Source organism: Excalfactoria chinensis, chromosome 2, assembly GCF_039878825.1.
Source record: "Excalfactoria chinensis isolate bCotChi1 chromosome 2, bCotChi1.hap2, whole genome shotgun sequence".
Taxonomy (NCBI): Eukaryota; Metazoa; Chordata; class Aves; order Galliformes; family Phasianidae; genus Excalfactoria; species Excalfactoria chinensis.
Window position 1 is genome coordinate 40030198 of NC_092826.1, and position 13568 is coordinate 40043765.

General features: G+C 44.3%; 1 protein-coding gene across 7 annotated transcripts in view; it reads right to left on the reverse strand.

Annotated features, from left to right (window-relative positions):
- DTNA (dystrobrevin alpha) overlaps window positions 1–13568 on the reverse strand; it is a 219347-nt gene that overhangs the window by 69939 nt on the left and 135840 nt on the right. For all 7 annotated transcript variants that reach the window (XM_072330605.1, XM_072330607.1, XM_072330610.1 and 4 more), the window contains exon 4: window positions 6124–6337. In XM_072330605.1, coding sequence (XP_072186706.1) covers window positions 6124–6337 — 214 coding nt within the window. The remainder of the gene's footprint in view (window positions 1–6123; window positions 6338–13568) is intronic.

Genomic DNA, 13568 nt, shown 5'->3' on the forward strand with positions numbered 1-13568 from the left:
GGAGGTAAACATTATTTGGGGTTTGGCTTACGCATACCGTGCTCTGTATAATACTATTCTGGAGAGAGAGAGTTTTCGATCTGAGATTCAAGCCAAAAAAGGAAAATCCCAAGTCAACTCTGATCAGTCACAGGAGGCACCAGTAACAATGTCAGTTGCCCCTGTGGAAGGCAAGAAATGGAAACGGGTGTCCACGCGTCTAGAACGAAGAGAAGGAGAAGCAGAGCAGGCAGCAGAAGAACCAGGCCCCTCGTCTGGATCGGCACCAAAAAAAGCAAAAAGAAAAACCAAGAGGCATGAAGAAGAGACTGATGATGAGGAGGAAATTACTTATCGTCGACCTCTGAAGCTGACTGAAATCCAAGGCTCAAGAAAAGAGTTTACACGGCGTCAAAATGAAGGTGTCCTTGCCTGGTTGCTTCGCTGCTGGGACAGTGGGGCCAACAGCTTGTCCCTAGATGGTAACGAAGCTCGCCAACTAGGAAGTATTGCCCAAGACCCAGGTATCGACAGAGGAATTAGCAGAAGTTCGGATGGAGATGCCACTCTCTGGGAGCGACTGTTAGAAGCCGTGAGAGAAAGGTACCCCTACAAGGATGCTTTGAAGCCTAAAATGATTAGGTGGGATACCATCCAGAAAGGTATCCAGTACCTGAGGGAAATGGCCATGATGGAAATGTTGTACAACCCTGGTCCAAACGAACGTGATCCTGAGAAAGTGAGGACCGGTCCTGACATGTGGCAGAAACTCACAAGTACAGCACCAGAGAGATATGCACAGTCACTGGTAACAACTTTTGGAGGATACGAGGACCAACAGAGAAGGCCTCAAGTTGTTGAACTGATTATCACACTTCAAAACATCGAACAGCAGCTCCCCCCACTGCGCGCCGCAGTTTCTGCCATCTCACGGCTAGAAGACCGACTAGATGAAATGTGCAAGAAAATGTTTCCATCAACAAATCGTAGTGATCCTGTGGTAGTATCAGAAACGACTGACGAAGGTCAATTCCCGTATGAGCCACCAGGTTTAGTGAAGGATCTGATCAAAGTATTCCAGTCCTACTCCTACCCTGTATCATCAAAAGTCTCAGCTATTAGACGCACACGTTTTCCAGTTCGAGCAAGGAACAACAGTACAATTCCACCACGTGTTTCCATGTGGCGCTACCTACGTGACCGCGGAGAAGACATGAGGAAGTGGCACGACCAGCCTACTTCTGTACTACGAGCACGGGTGAGAGAACTACAAAACATCCCAACCACCAGCACCGTTGCTCCAGTCATCACAGGTAACCAATAGAGGGGCCCTGCCCTCAGTCAGGGGAGGGAGAGGGATAATAGAGTTTATTGGACTGTGTGGATTCGATGGCCTGGCACATCAGAACCACAGGAATATAAGGCACTGGTGGATACCGGTGCACAGTGCACTCTAATGCCCTCCAGTCATGAAGGGACAGAATCAATCCATATTTCTGGAGTGACTGGGGGCTCTCAAGAATTGACTGTATTAGAGGCCGAAATAAGCCTCACTGGTAAAGACTGGCAAAAACATCCTATTGTGACTGGCCCAGGGGCTCCATGTATACTGGGTATTGATTACCTCAGAAGGGGGCATTTCAAGGATCCTAAGGGGTATCGATGGGCCTTTGGAATAGCTGCTGTAGACAACATTAAGCAGCTGTCTGTTTTGCCTGGCCTGTCAAAGGACCCGTCTGTTGTGGGGCTGCTACGAGTAAAAGAGCAGCAAGTACCGATTGCTACAAAGACAGTGCACAGGCGGCAGTACCGCACCAACAGGGATTCCTTGCTCCCCATTCATGATTTGATTCGCCAGCTGGAAAATCAGGGAGTGATCAGTAAAACTCACTCACCTTTTAATAGCCCTATATGGCCAGTGCGTAAAGCCAGTGGAGAATGGAGGCTAACAGTAGACTACCGTGGCCTGAATGAGGTAACACCCCCACTGAGTGCTGCTGTGCCGGACATGTTGGAACTCCAGTATGAGCTGGAGTCAAAAGCAGCCAAATGGTATGCCACCATTGACATTGCTAATGCTTTCTTCTCCATCCCTCTGGCCGCAGAATGTAGGCCACAGTTTGCCTTCACCTGGAGGGGCATTCAGTATACCTGGAACCGTTTGCCCCAGGGGTGGAAGCACAGCCCAACCATTTGCCATGGGTTGGTCCAAACTGTATTGGAACAGGGTGGTGCTCCTGAGCACCTGCAGTACATTGATGACATTGTTGTGTGGGGTGATACAGCAGAGGAAGTTTTCACAAAAGGGGAGAAGATTATCCAAATTCTTCTACAAGCTGGTTTTGCTATTAAGCAAAGCAAAGTAAAAGGGCCTGCCCAAGAAATTCAGTTTCTAGGTATAAAGTGGCAGGATGGACGTCGTCACATCCCAACAGATGTGATTGACAAAATCACTGCCATGTCTCCACCAACTAACAAGAAAGAGACACAGTCCTTCCTGGGTGTAGTGGGCTTTTGGAGGATGCACATTCCAAACTACAGCCTCATTGTAAGCCCCCTTTATCATGTAACACGGAAGAAGAATGAATTTGCATGGGGCCCTGAGCAGCAGCAGGCTTTTGAGCAGATAAAACAAGAGATAGCCCGTGCCGTGGCCTTGGGGCCAGTACGAACGGGACAGGATGTAAAGAACATCCTCTACACTGCTGCTGGAGAGAAAGGTCCCACTTGGAGTTTGTGGCAAAGGGCCTCAGGAGAGACCCGAGGCCGACCCCTGGGATTTTGGAGTCGAGCGTATAAGGGGTCTGAAGAGTGCTACACTCCAACTGAGAAGGAGATCTTAGCCGCATATGAGGGGGTTCGGGCTGCTTCCGAAGTAGTTGGTACTGAAACGCAGCTCCTTCTGGCACCTCGGCTACCAGTGCTGAACTGGATGTTCAAAGGACAGGTTCCCTCCACCCATCATGCTACCGATGTCACCTGGAGCAAGTGGATTACACTGATTACACAACGAGCGCGGATGGGGAACCTCAACCGTCCAGGAATTTTAGAGGTGATCATGGACTGGCCTGAAGGTAAAAGGTTTGGAACGTCACCAACAGAAGAGGTGTCACGTGCTAAAGAAGCCCCACCATACAACGAGCTACCAGAAAATGAAAAGAAATATGCCCTGTTCACTGATGGATCATGTCGTATTGTAGGAAAGCATCGCAAATGGAAGGCTGCTGTGTGGAGCCCCACACGACAGGTTGCGGAGGCCACTGAAGGTAAGGGAGAATCAAGTCAGTTTGCAGAGGTAAAAGCTGTCCAGCTGGCCTTAGATGTTGCTGAACGGGAGAAGTGGCCAATGCTTTATCTTTATACTGACTCATGGATGGTGGCAAATGCCTTATGGGGGTGGTTACAGCAGTGGGAACAGAAGAACTGGCAGCGGAGGGGTAAACCTGTTTGGGCTGCTGAACTTTGGAAAGACATTGCTGCCCGAACAAAACGTATGGTTGTAAAGGTGCGTCACGTGGATGCACACGTGCCCAAGAGTCGGGCTACTGAAGAACAACAAAACAACCATCAGGTAGATAAAGCTGCCAGAATTGAGGTGGCTCAAATCGACTTGGACTGGCAAAATAAAGGTGAACTATTTCTGGCTCGATGGGCCCATGAGACCTCGGGCCATCAAGGAAGAGATGCAACATATAAGTGGGCCAGAGACCGAGGGGTGGACTTAACTATGGGCGCTATTGCACAGGTTATTCATGACTGTGAAACATGTGCCATAATTAAACAAGCCAAGAGGATGAAACCTCTCTGGGAGGAAGGGCAATGGCAAAAGTACAAATATGGGGAAGCGTGGCAGGTTGATTATATCACCTTGCCACGATCTCGCAGTGGTAAATGCTATGTGCTTACCATGGTGGAGGCAACTACTGGGTGGCTTGAAACATACGCAGTACCCCATGCTACCGCCCGAAACACCATACTGGGTCTTGAGAAACAAGTCCTGTGGCGGCATGGCACCCCAGAAAGAATTGAATCTGATAATGGGACACATTTCAAAAATTCCCTTATAAATACTTGGGCCAAAGATCATGGCATTGAATGGGTTTATCATATTCCCTACCATGCACCAGCTTCTGGTAAAATTGAACGATATAATGGGTTGTTGAAAACAATGTTGAAAGCAATGGGTGGTGGAACATTTAAGCACTGGGAAAAGCACCTGGCAGAAGCCACTTGGTTGGTCAATACAAGAGGATCTGTTAATCGTGATGGTCCTAGCCAATCTAGCCCCCTACACACAATAGAAGGAGATAAGGTCCCTGTTGTACATGTAAGGAACATGTTGGGAAAAGCTGTTTGGGTCCTTCCAGCCTCCGGAAAAGGAAAACCTGTCCGTGGAACTGTTTTTGCCCAGGGACCTGGGTGCACTTGGTGGGTAATGCAGAAGGATGGGGATGTTCAATGTGTACCACAAGGGAATTTGATGCTGGGGGAGTGCAGTCAATAATTCTATGTATCTATGTATATATTTGTATGTGTAGTGTGTTTTAGTTATTATAATTATACATTTAATTATGTTACATTTAAATGTACTATTTAGCTATCATAGTTTTATATACGTGTATATATGTATATATGTATTAACCATGATGTAATAATGTAGAATAAGGGGTGGAATGTCATAGTTTTGTGGTGCTGCTGTCAATATTCCACATTATAACATCATGTGCAGTATGGATCATCCATACTCCAGTTCCGTAGAATGGTAGCATCCCAGGTGCTCAGCTCTCGGAGAAGAACTACATATCCCAGAGGACGCCGCGGCCAGAGATAAGTCACGGGAGGAGGACATTTATAATCTCGCTCCCAGGCTGGAACGCTCTCTCTCTCTCGGACTCTCAGGGAGTGAGAAGCATTCCTGCCGTGTCGCCTAGACTTCACAGTAGGCCTCTCGGTTTTCGGGGACTCTCTCTCTTTGTTTTGTTCAATTAATTAACCTCAATCATTGTATTCCGATATCATATTTAGTAAAATAAGTTTTCCTCCTTAGATTGCTGCCACTGTTTTATTTTCCCTTCCTTTCCGGGGCCCCGGGAGGGGAGGGGAGGCCCTACGGGGCAGCTGCCCTGTCACGGATACAGGTAAATCTAGATAATCTGTGACAAGGCTACAGTTCCACAACTGATTGACTTCTTGTTTTTCCCTCGGAGGGACCGGAGGGGAGGCTGGGTGCAGCCTTGTCATGTGGAACAAGTACTTTTTCTCCTCGTTGCCATGGTGACCGAGCCGCCTGGCTGGGCTGCCTCCAAAAGGTGCATGAAACCCAGCCCTGATACCCAGCACTGGGGCCATGGAGTGAGAGGATGGAAAGAAGGAGGGGAGAGGGGTAGCACTCTGATGTCAGGGCATCATGGCCGATGTCTGCAACTGATGAACCGCCATAAAGAGGCAATAGGTAATATACAGACTTAACTGCTGCTCTCCACTAGCATGGGGCTGAGGATTTTGAACACAACAATGCAGGCTGACGTCTACACATTCAGTAACTGTAATACATACACAAGGTACACTCGCTTCGGCAAGCAGCTTACTCTATCTTGAACCTGTCCTTTTTGCAATAACGGGTTCCATGCAGTAATAAGAAACACGAATTTCAGTTTCACCTCCTGGTCTTTATCCTATTTCTGTCATGGTCTCAAAATCATACTGCACTGAGATGAGCCAGAAAAGAAAATGCTTACAGCTGCAAGAACGCGCAGTAAATTGAGCTCTTTCCAAATAATGAGCTATTAACCCCTGTCACTGCCGCAGAGTCATTGCAGTGGTGTCAGCCACTGGTACGTCAATAAATAACAACGTAAATTAGAAGTGGATGTAAATTCATTTCTGTAGATAATTCTTCTTTGATATAAACTGGAACGAATCTAAGAAACTGGATGGAAACACGCTTGTGCTGTATTTGGCTCAGCAGAAAGGAGAGGCCCTTAATTTTAGGTTCTCTCCCTAGCGAGCACTATTCACACGCTCATTATTTGGGTCAGAATATAGCTTGTGGGATTGTTTTCCAGAGATATTTTCAGAGCAAGCGAAACCCTTTCACTAGACAGGGAGGGAGGGAAGCCCGTGGGGGTATGAAAGCAGACTTACGGATCAAAGGCTGCTAGCAAGAAGTTGAGCAGTAAGCTGATGGACTGCTCCACATTGATCTGGTGGGTTGTTGGCATCCGTTTGTTGAGCTGGTAGAAAATGGTTGAAATCACGGCTTCGAGGCGAGCCACGTTCAGTTCGATGCTGGGATCCAGGTTGTTGAGGGCATTTTCCCGCAAGGCTTCTATCACATTCCAGATGTCCACCAGGTGCACTAGGGAACAGCACACAGACAGTCAGGGAATACATTCCTGAATGATCACACAGGGGGTGCTTCAGGAAACATGAAAGGAATGCATGCATTTCCCATCACCAAGTATTCAACTTTGTGGAGGAAAGAGCAAAGAAAAACCAAATCCATTAATAAACAAACCATATACTGTTATCGCTATATGCAACGAGTACAACTTCAGCTCAGGAAATGACTCCTTATTGTGTGAAGCGTTCAAGTAAAAATCTGTATTTCACAGAAACCACTGGAAGGAAAACACACACTAATAGTTTTTCTGAACCATGTCTCTATGGATACCCATTCAAAAATTACTCTTAGATATTAATTTACGTAACATATGGGCTTTTCAGAGGAACCTACGAATACTAAGCGCTTAACACACTGACATTTTGAAAATGCTTTTCAGCAGTCTGAACTGAAAGCAAAATATTTTACAGAAACAGAGTTGTAATTGAGTCAGGGCAGACAAACTACATATAAATAGAGAAGGTGTAACGAGTGATCCCATAGTCACATCTTGGGCTCCTAAATATATTTTCCAAATGATTTGTTAAATCTCTCTCCTTCATAAAATCCTGATCTAAGCCAAATTTCACAGGCTCTGGTTTTGCCTGCAAGGACAGCTGAAAGGACAATCTCTGCTCAGCCCTCATACTGTATCTGAACAGAGATCTTGTTTGCATAGCAGTGCTATTGTGACTGTATGATTGGCATGCTGCAAATTGGCAACTCTTGAAGTAGTGGAGCATGCCAAAAATCAAAAAGAAACCCACAGTCATTCAAAAGTTAGATTTAGTTTAAACACGACTAAAATAAAACTTTTCTTTTTTTTAAATTTTTTTTAATTTTTTTAATCTTAAGTATTACCTTCTTGCCTAAAAATGTCAATAAGAGATAAATCACAAGGTTCAGAATGCAAATTCTTTCTTTCTACCAGAGGAACTACTGTACAGTTCTTATTACTTAACCTAACAATATGACTTCGTATTGAGAGCTACTTGTATCTGGATGGAGATGCACTTTATTGCAAATAGAAATGAGTTCTAATCCTCATCATTATATTTTCAGTTGCTTGCTTTGCAGGCCGTCTCAGACTGCAACGTGGCATGATGGTCTGGTGGCAAAGAAATGTAAGCCAACACTAGTTAGATAAATGAAACTACACTAACTGTCTGTTTACTTAGTCTAGACTTCTCCTGGTGACTGGTTTTCTTTACTTCTATCAGGGGGGAAAAAAATCATCTCTATTGCCCTGCTTCTGCATATGTAAGCTGCAAGGCCCAATGAGGAACAGAGAGCATACAGGCAAGTGGCAATAACAGCAGCAACTACTCAGGCATTACTCAAGGCACTTTTCCACTTCTTCTCGCTTCTCCCTAGCAAATAACTGGGAAAAGTGCAAAATGTAGTTCCATTGTTACACTGACTGCTTACTTGGTCTTTATACTAAAAGGAAGCTTCTACAGCTGACCTTGTCTGCTTGACCTTGTCAGGAAATCATCTTCAGAGACCCATCCTGAATGAAGGCAGGCAGGTGAACACAAGGTCTCTCTGAACTCATCCTTTCTATCTTTCAGGAAGAGCACATTCCCCAAAACAAATCCAGTGTAAGACTCAGATCCTGTTAATGCAGCCATTCCTATTCAATCAGTTTTCACTGTCAAGTTGCCACCAAGGTAATCTCAGTAAAGAGGAGATGAACAATCCTAGGAAAGATAGGCTGCACATAACAACTGCCCCTTGCTAGGAAGCTTCTCTACACAGCTCAGAAAACAGATTAGGCAGAGGACAGAAGTGGTCACCAAAAAACAAACCACTGTCTGGTCCAGGAGAAAAGTTAATGAATTTCCCAATCTGGGTCACCAGCATAAGGTAGCAAAGGAAGAAACACAGAGCAATACGCTGGAAGATGTAGCAAGAGGCTGGCCCTTTTGTACTTTAATTATACAGTAATGTGAGAGGAAAGGCAGGCAGAAAGCATAAGGTTGGCTGTGAAGTTTTCGCTACGCACCATGATGCTACACGCCATGGGACTGGCCACCAGTAACAGACAAAAGAGATGAAGGAGAAGGTGCTTCCACCAGCAGTTTCAGGGTGCTGGGGTTTGTGTGCAAACTGTCAGACCTGGGTTGCAGCTACACTGAGTGGTAGTAGTGTGAGCAATGACAAAGCATAATTAACAGGAGAAAGAGAGAAATACCTACGCAGATGGCTAACCTTGTCTTGAGGCTACACTAGCAAAATACCAAACCCAGAAAAAGCATGAGCAGGGTTACCAGCTGAACAGCACTGCTGACCAAGGCAGAAATTACTAGGGCAACCCAGACATAAATACAGAATATGGATGTAAAATCAGGAACGTTGTGGCAGGTAGAAAAGGGACAAAGTGGGAAAGGCCGCTCATCTGAGAGCGGATGAACACAGCACGTGAAAAAAAACAACATGGCAGTGGAAGAAGGGAATATAAAGGGCAACAAATCTTGTCATTGGAGATGGTTGGGGTACCCCTCAAGCTGCCCTGCCTCTGAGCAGTGCAGAGAAATGAAGACAGCAACAAGCCTTGCTGTGCCCACATGCATATTTGGTTCACTTCTGCCCCTGCAGCATTTCTTCTTTTCCCATTGATACTACATTTCTCATAACACAGTCACATCCAGGGTTAATTTTGATGACGGTTTTCAGAAGGGAAATATCCAGAGGCTAGCAGAGGTGAGACTAATAGTATCAGCATACTAACACATCTGGGAGAAAAAAAATGGTTTTTAGCATTACCTCTAACCTGAAAGCCTCACAGGCTGCCCTGACGTTCATTGGTATGCCACAAAGGTAGGGCACACATCTAAGAAAATGATTTAGTGGAAAGCGCATAGCAGCAACCGTCCCCCACCCACCATAAAATATTAAGTCTCACAGAACTGCTGTGCATTTCATACTATAAATAATTTTACTTGGGCTTTCTTCTTTTTTTTTTTGCCCTTCAGAAATGCCTTGGTTCCACTCGAAGCCAAATAATCAACAATCCTACCGCACCATTTTATTTCTCATTTTACTCATGAATTTTATTTTACGGAGGCTCCTTCCTGCAGGAGGAAATGAAAGGTGGATAAGATCCAGAATTTTTAACATCCGCTAATTTTGAAAGCATCTCTTCAAAGCTCTAGCTTACAATCACAAGTAGAGTTTGCTGCACTGTTGTTATAAGGTCTGCCCCAGCTCTTAATCAAGTTAGTTGTTATGGGCAAGAGTTTGGAACTCACACACCCAAGTTTAATCCCTCCAAAACTGGTAAACTGAAAGGCATCTAAAATCAGCCATTGGAGACAGATGAGGTGAACGATGCTTTGAAGGTGCTTTTCTTTTTCTTTATTGACTGTAAAGCATAAGACAGCAACATACCTGAGATGTGACCTCAGGGCTGGCAAGGTTAACTGAGATGAATCCCACACCTTGTTCTTTAAATACTAAGGAAAGATGCCTTTCTTGTTCTGACCACTACGTGGCCTAGAATAATTAGGTCTTATAGAAAATACAAATAATAAATAATTTAATCTGTATAAAAAGCTATCAGACCTTACCATAGCCCCCACCTCTGCATCCCCTGTCCTAGCACTGACTGCATCTGGGTGCAACTCATCACTCAGAATCCTACTTTTTAAAAGTGTACTTACATAGTAAGCAAGCTTAAGTATTATACCACGTTGCCTACCTAGGGTGAGAAAAAGCAGAGGAAAACACAGGCCTCTATAAGCTCCACTCTACCCGTCTATACTATTAGAAACTTATGTCAGTTTCAAACTGCAGCTAATAAGGTATCTGTAGCGTCACACCCTATTTAATGCAAAAACAGAACCTTGCAAACTTCCCATAAGCTTACTTCCCTCCCATTTCACTTTTCATCCTCTCCATCACCCCGCTATGCTCATGTATTTATTTGCGTATTCCTCAGATTGTCTTAAGTTCACTGAAGAAGGCATTTCTCCTTACTTTGTAAAACATGTAGTGCAATAAAACCTGAATCTAATTTCTAAGTACTGTGGTGATAGGAAGTTCTCTGTGTAACCAGCTTACAAATGCTAGAAAACATTTCCTCTCCAAAAATCTGCCCTAATTCCTTCAACAAAGTCAAACTCTGTAGGTTTATCACAGCTTCTGCAATGGCCACTGTGGCAGCTCTGGCTGTGTTTCCCACTTTTATACCACAAAAGATTACCCTTCAACATGAGAAGAATGCCCTCTCTCAAGCAGATCTCCTAACCTACAGAAATCTGGTAACTGTTTTTACAGTGTCACCAGACTATTGCTGCACATTACGAGCAAAACCTGCTCAAGCTTTTTTGCTCATCTGTGCTGAGTTAAGGTGATTCAAAGCTACGCAGCCCAGCCAAACATCAACTGCAAGCTGCTGTGGTGGGTTCATCTGATAGGCAGCTGAACTCCCACTGCCTCTCTTCAAAGGAACAGGAGAAAATATGAAGAAAAAGTGCTGAAGGACTGAGATAAGGACAGGCAGATTGCTCAGCTATTATTGTTACAGGCAAAATAGAGTCAGCATAGGGAGATTAATGTAATTTATTGTCTATTTCTAACAGACAATAGCAGTGAGAACTAAAAGCAAACTAAAAGCACCTTCCCCTCATTCACCCTCTCCTGCTTCCCTCTCCTGAGCAGCGAAGGGAATGGGAGCTGTGCTCCAACTACTCTTTCACGGCCTCTTCCTTCCTCTGCCCTAGCATGGGCTCCATCTCATGGGATGCTGTCCTTCCCAAACTGATCCAGCCTAGGCTTCCCACAGGCTGCAGCTCTCCAAGCACTGCTCCAACACAGGTCCGTACCATAGGGCCCACCTTCAGGAGCTGCTCCAGCATGGCTTCCTGTGGGCAGCAACTCCCCCAACCTTCCTGCCCCACTGTGGGCCCCTCTCTCAGCTGCGGCTGCACACTGTTTTTCCCTCTCTTAAATCTGCTCTCTCAGAGGCACAATCTCAGATCTGGGCAGTGGCAGGTTCCTTTTGGAGAAGGCTAGAGCTAGCTCTGACCTAACGTGGGACTCTACTGACAGCTACCAAACCCTGCTGTGTAAGCACAACACAACTACAGGGCGCAGGAGGCAGATGAACAGCGCTACAGACGGCTGCATTCACTTCTTCTTCACAGCAATTATTAGTAACAAATGCATTCTTGGAGGGGAAATGCACTCCAAATAACAAACGTTATTTCCTTCAGCGAACTTCTCCACCTGATAAAACAGCATTTGGAGAGAGATACTGTTGCCAATACAACGTAAATGAATCGGTCTCTCTCTGCAGCATTTCAGTGTGCATACCACAGTCTCAGTCTGAAAAGTGTTTTACATTTTCCTCTACCCAAAAAGCTTTTAGACACCCTTGAAGATTTACATCCTGCCATTCTCTCTTCATCTGTGCTCAGAATAACCTTTTCTATTGCTTTTTACCCATTTGTTACAACGAAAAACAGGAACGAGAAGCCACAGTGCTGAATCCCACCATTCTACAACTCTGTCAGTTACTCGATACATTTAAAGAGAAATTTGGACAAAATTATGTTGCTTACTATACAGGTATATGTTTTACCAATTCTGATCTTCCTTTTTCTGCCAAGAGTTCTTCAGCTTCTTCATTAGGAGGAAATCAATGCATTTTTATTTTAATGGCTACTTTCAAATAGCATTTTTCTGTTTGGTAGATTACAATGTAGGCAAAGTGAGATAAGATATAGGCTATTCTTTTTTCTTTTTATACTTTTATTTTTTTATTTTTATTTTTCCCCCTCAGCTTAAAGCAAAGAAATTAAAACGTATTGATAAGGTGAAAGAATGAAGTCTTCCACCCATCATGAAGTTTATTTATAGTTACTATGAGATACAGAAGCTGTGAGATAATCTTGGATATATCACTAATCTCAAAGGAGGCAGATTACTTCAAATATCAGCCGCCAAGCAATGCTGTTGCCTGAAGCAAGCATAAAAACGAAAAGTGTAGTGGAAGTTATCTTTTAAGTGGAAAAAGCAACAATAAAAAAAGCCCCACAGAATAAAACAGTTTGTGTGTTTAAGATTTAAGATGAAACCGATTTACTTATGCACAAAAACACATCTCCTGTATTTTTTGTGCTCCACCTGAACCATGAACTGTACAATACTATCTTTCCATTTATGATTAAATGAACATGGAAGAGGAGGCTGTGTTTAACCAAAGAGAAGCAACTAAATTATGGCTTTAAAAATCAATTCATATTTACTTAATGCACTGTAGGCCTAACTACCTCTAAGGTAAACATGCCCAGTTGATAGTTACCACAGAATTCCTTCTTGATAGAGTTTCTTGGTGAGTACAAGGAAAACTTTTAAAGAAGTATTAATTTAAATCACTTCAAAAATCTACGGATACACTTCATTACAACTTTAGTTCAGCACAGCTCTTACAGATCTGCCTGAGTTTAAACATACCAGCAGTATAATTTGAAATCAATGGCACTTGAACGTATGTCAGGTATTTAATGTGGATTTCATTAGAAGTGAAAGACCTATGATTCCTTGTCTAACAATCTCCCAAATGTTATAAAATATATTAGATGATTCTTCTCTTTCAGATTAGAATCCATTAAAATCCATGAACCCATCACCAATGAGGGTGCTGGAGCCATTTGTCATCGTCACTGTTGTGAAGCTCTGGGAAGCCACTCACTCTTTCTGCTCATCTCCTCTTTTCTGCTGCCAGGAGGGTAATGGAGCACTGAACAAGGTGTTTTCCCACTGCAGAACACCTGTTTGTGGCCAAGCTGCCCCTCATACCAAGCAGCTGCAGCATGCTCAGTAAAAGCCTTAATGTTTGTCCTACCACTACGCAGACCAAAATGCCAACTATGATGGCTTGCAGCATTTCACGTTTTCTGCTGCCAAATTACATGAAAAAGAAAATGTAACAGGGTGTTAGGCCTGTTTGGCTAAAAATGAGGTACTCCACTCTTTGGCTGTGTATGTCTGGCGACAGATGTCACCCTCCATAGCCTGTCACACCCAGGCTATGCTCACTGCCCAAATATCTGAACCTGCTACTGGAAACGTCCTCTATGCTTCTCCTCTACCTCCCTTATCTACTTCTGCTGCCAGACACAGTTTATCCAGCACGGTGACTTCTAGCACATCTGGCCATCCACTCTGCAGCTAATCTAACAGGCATGACATGCCCTAGGCT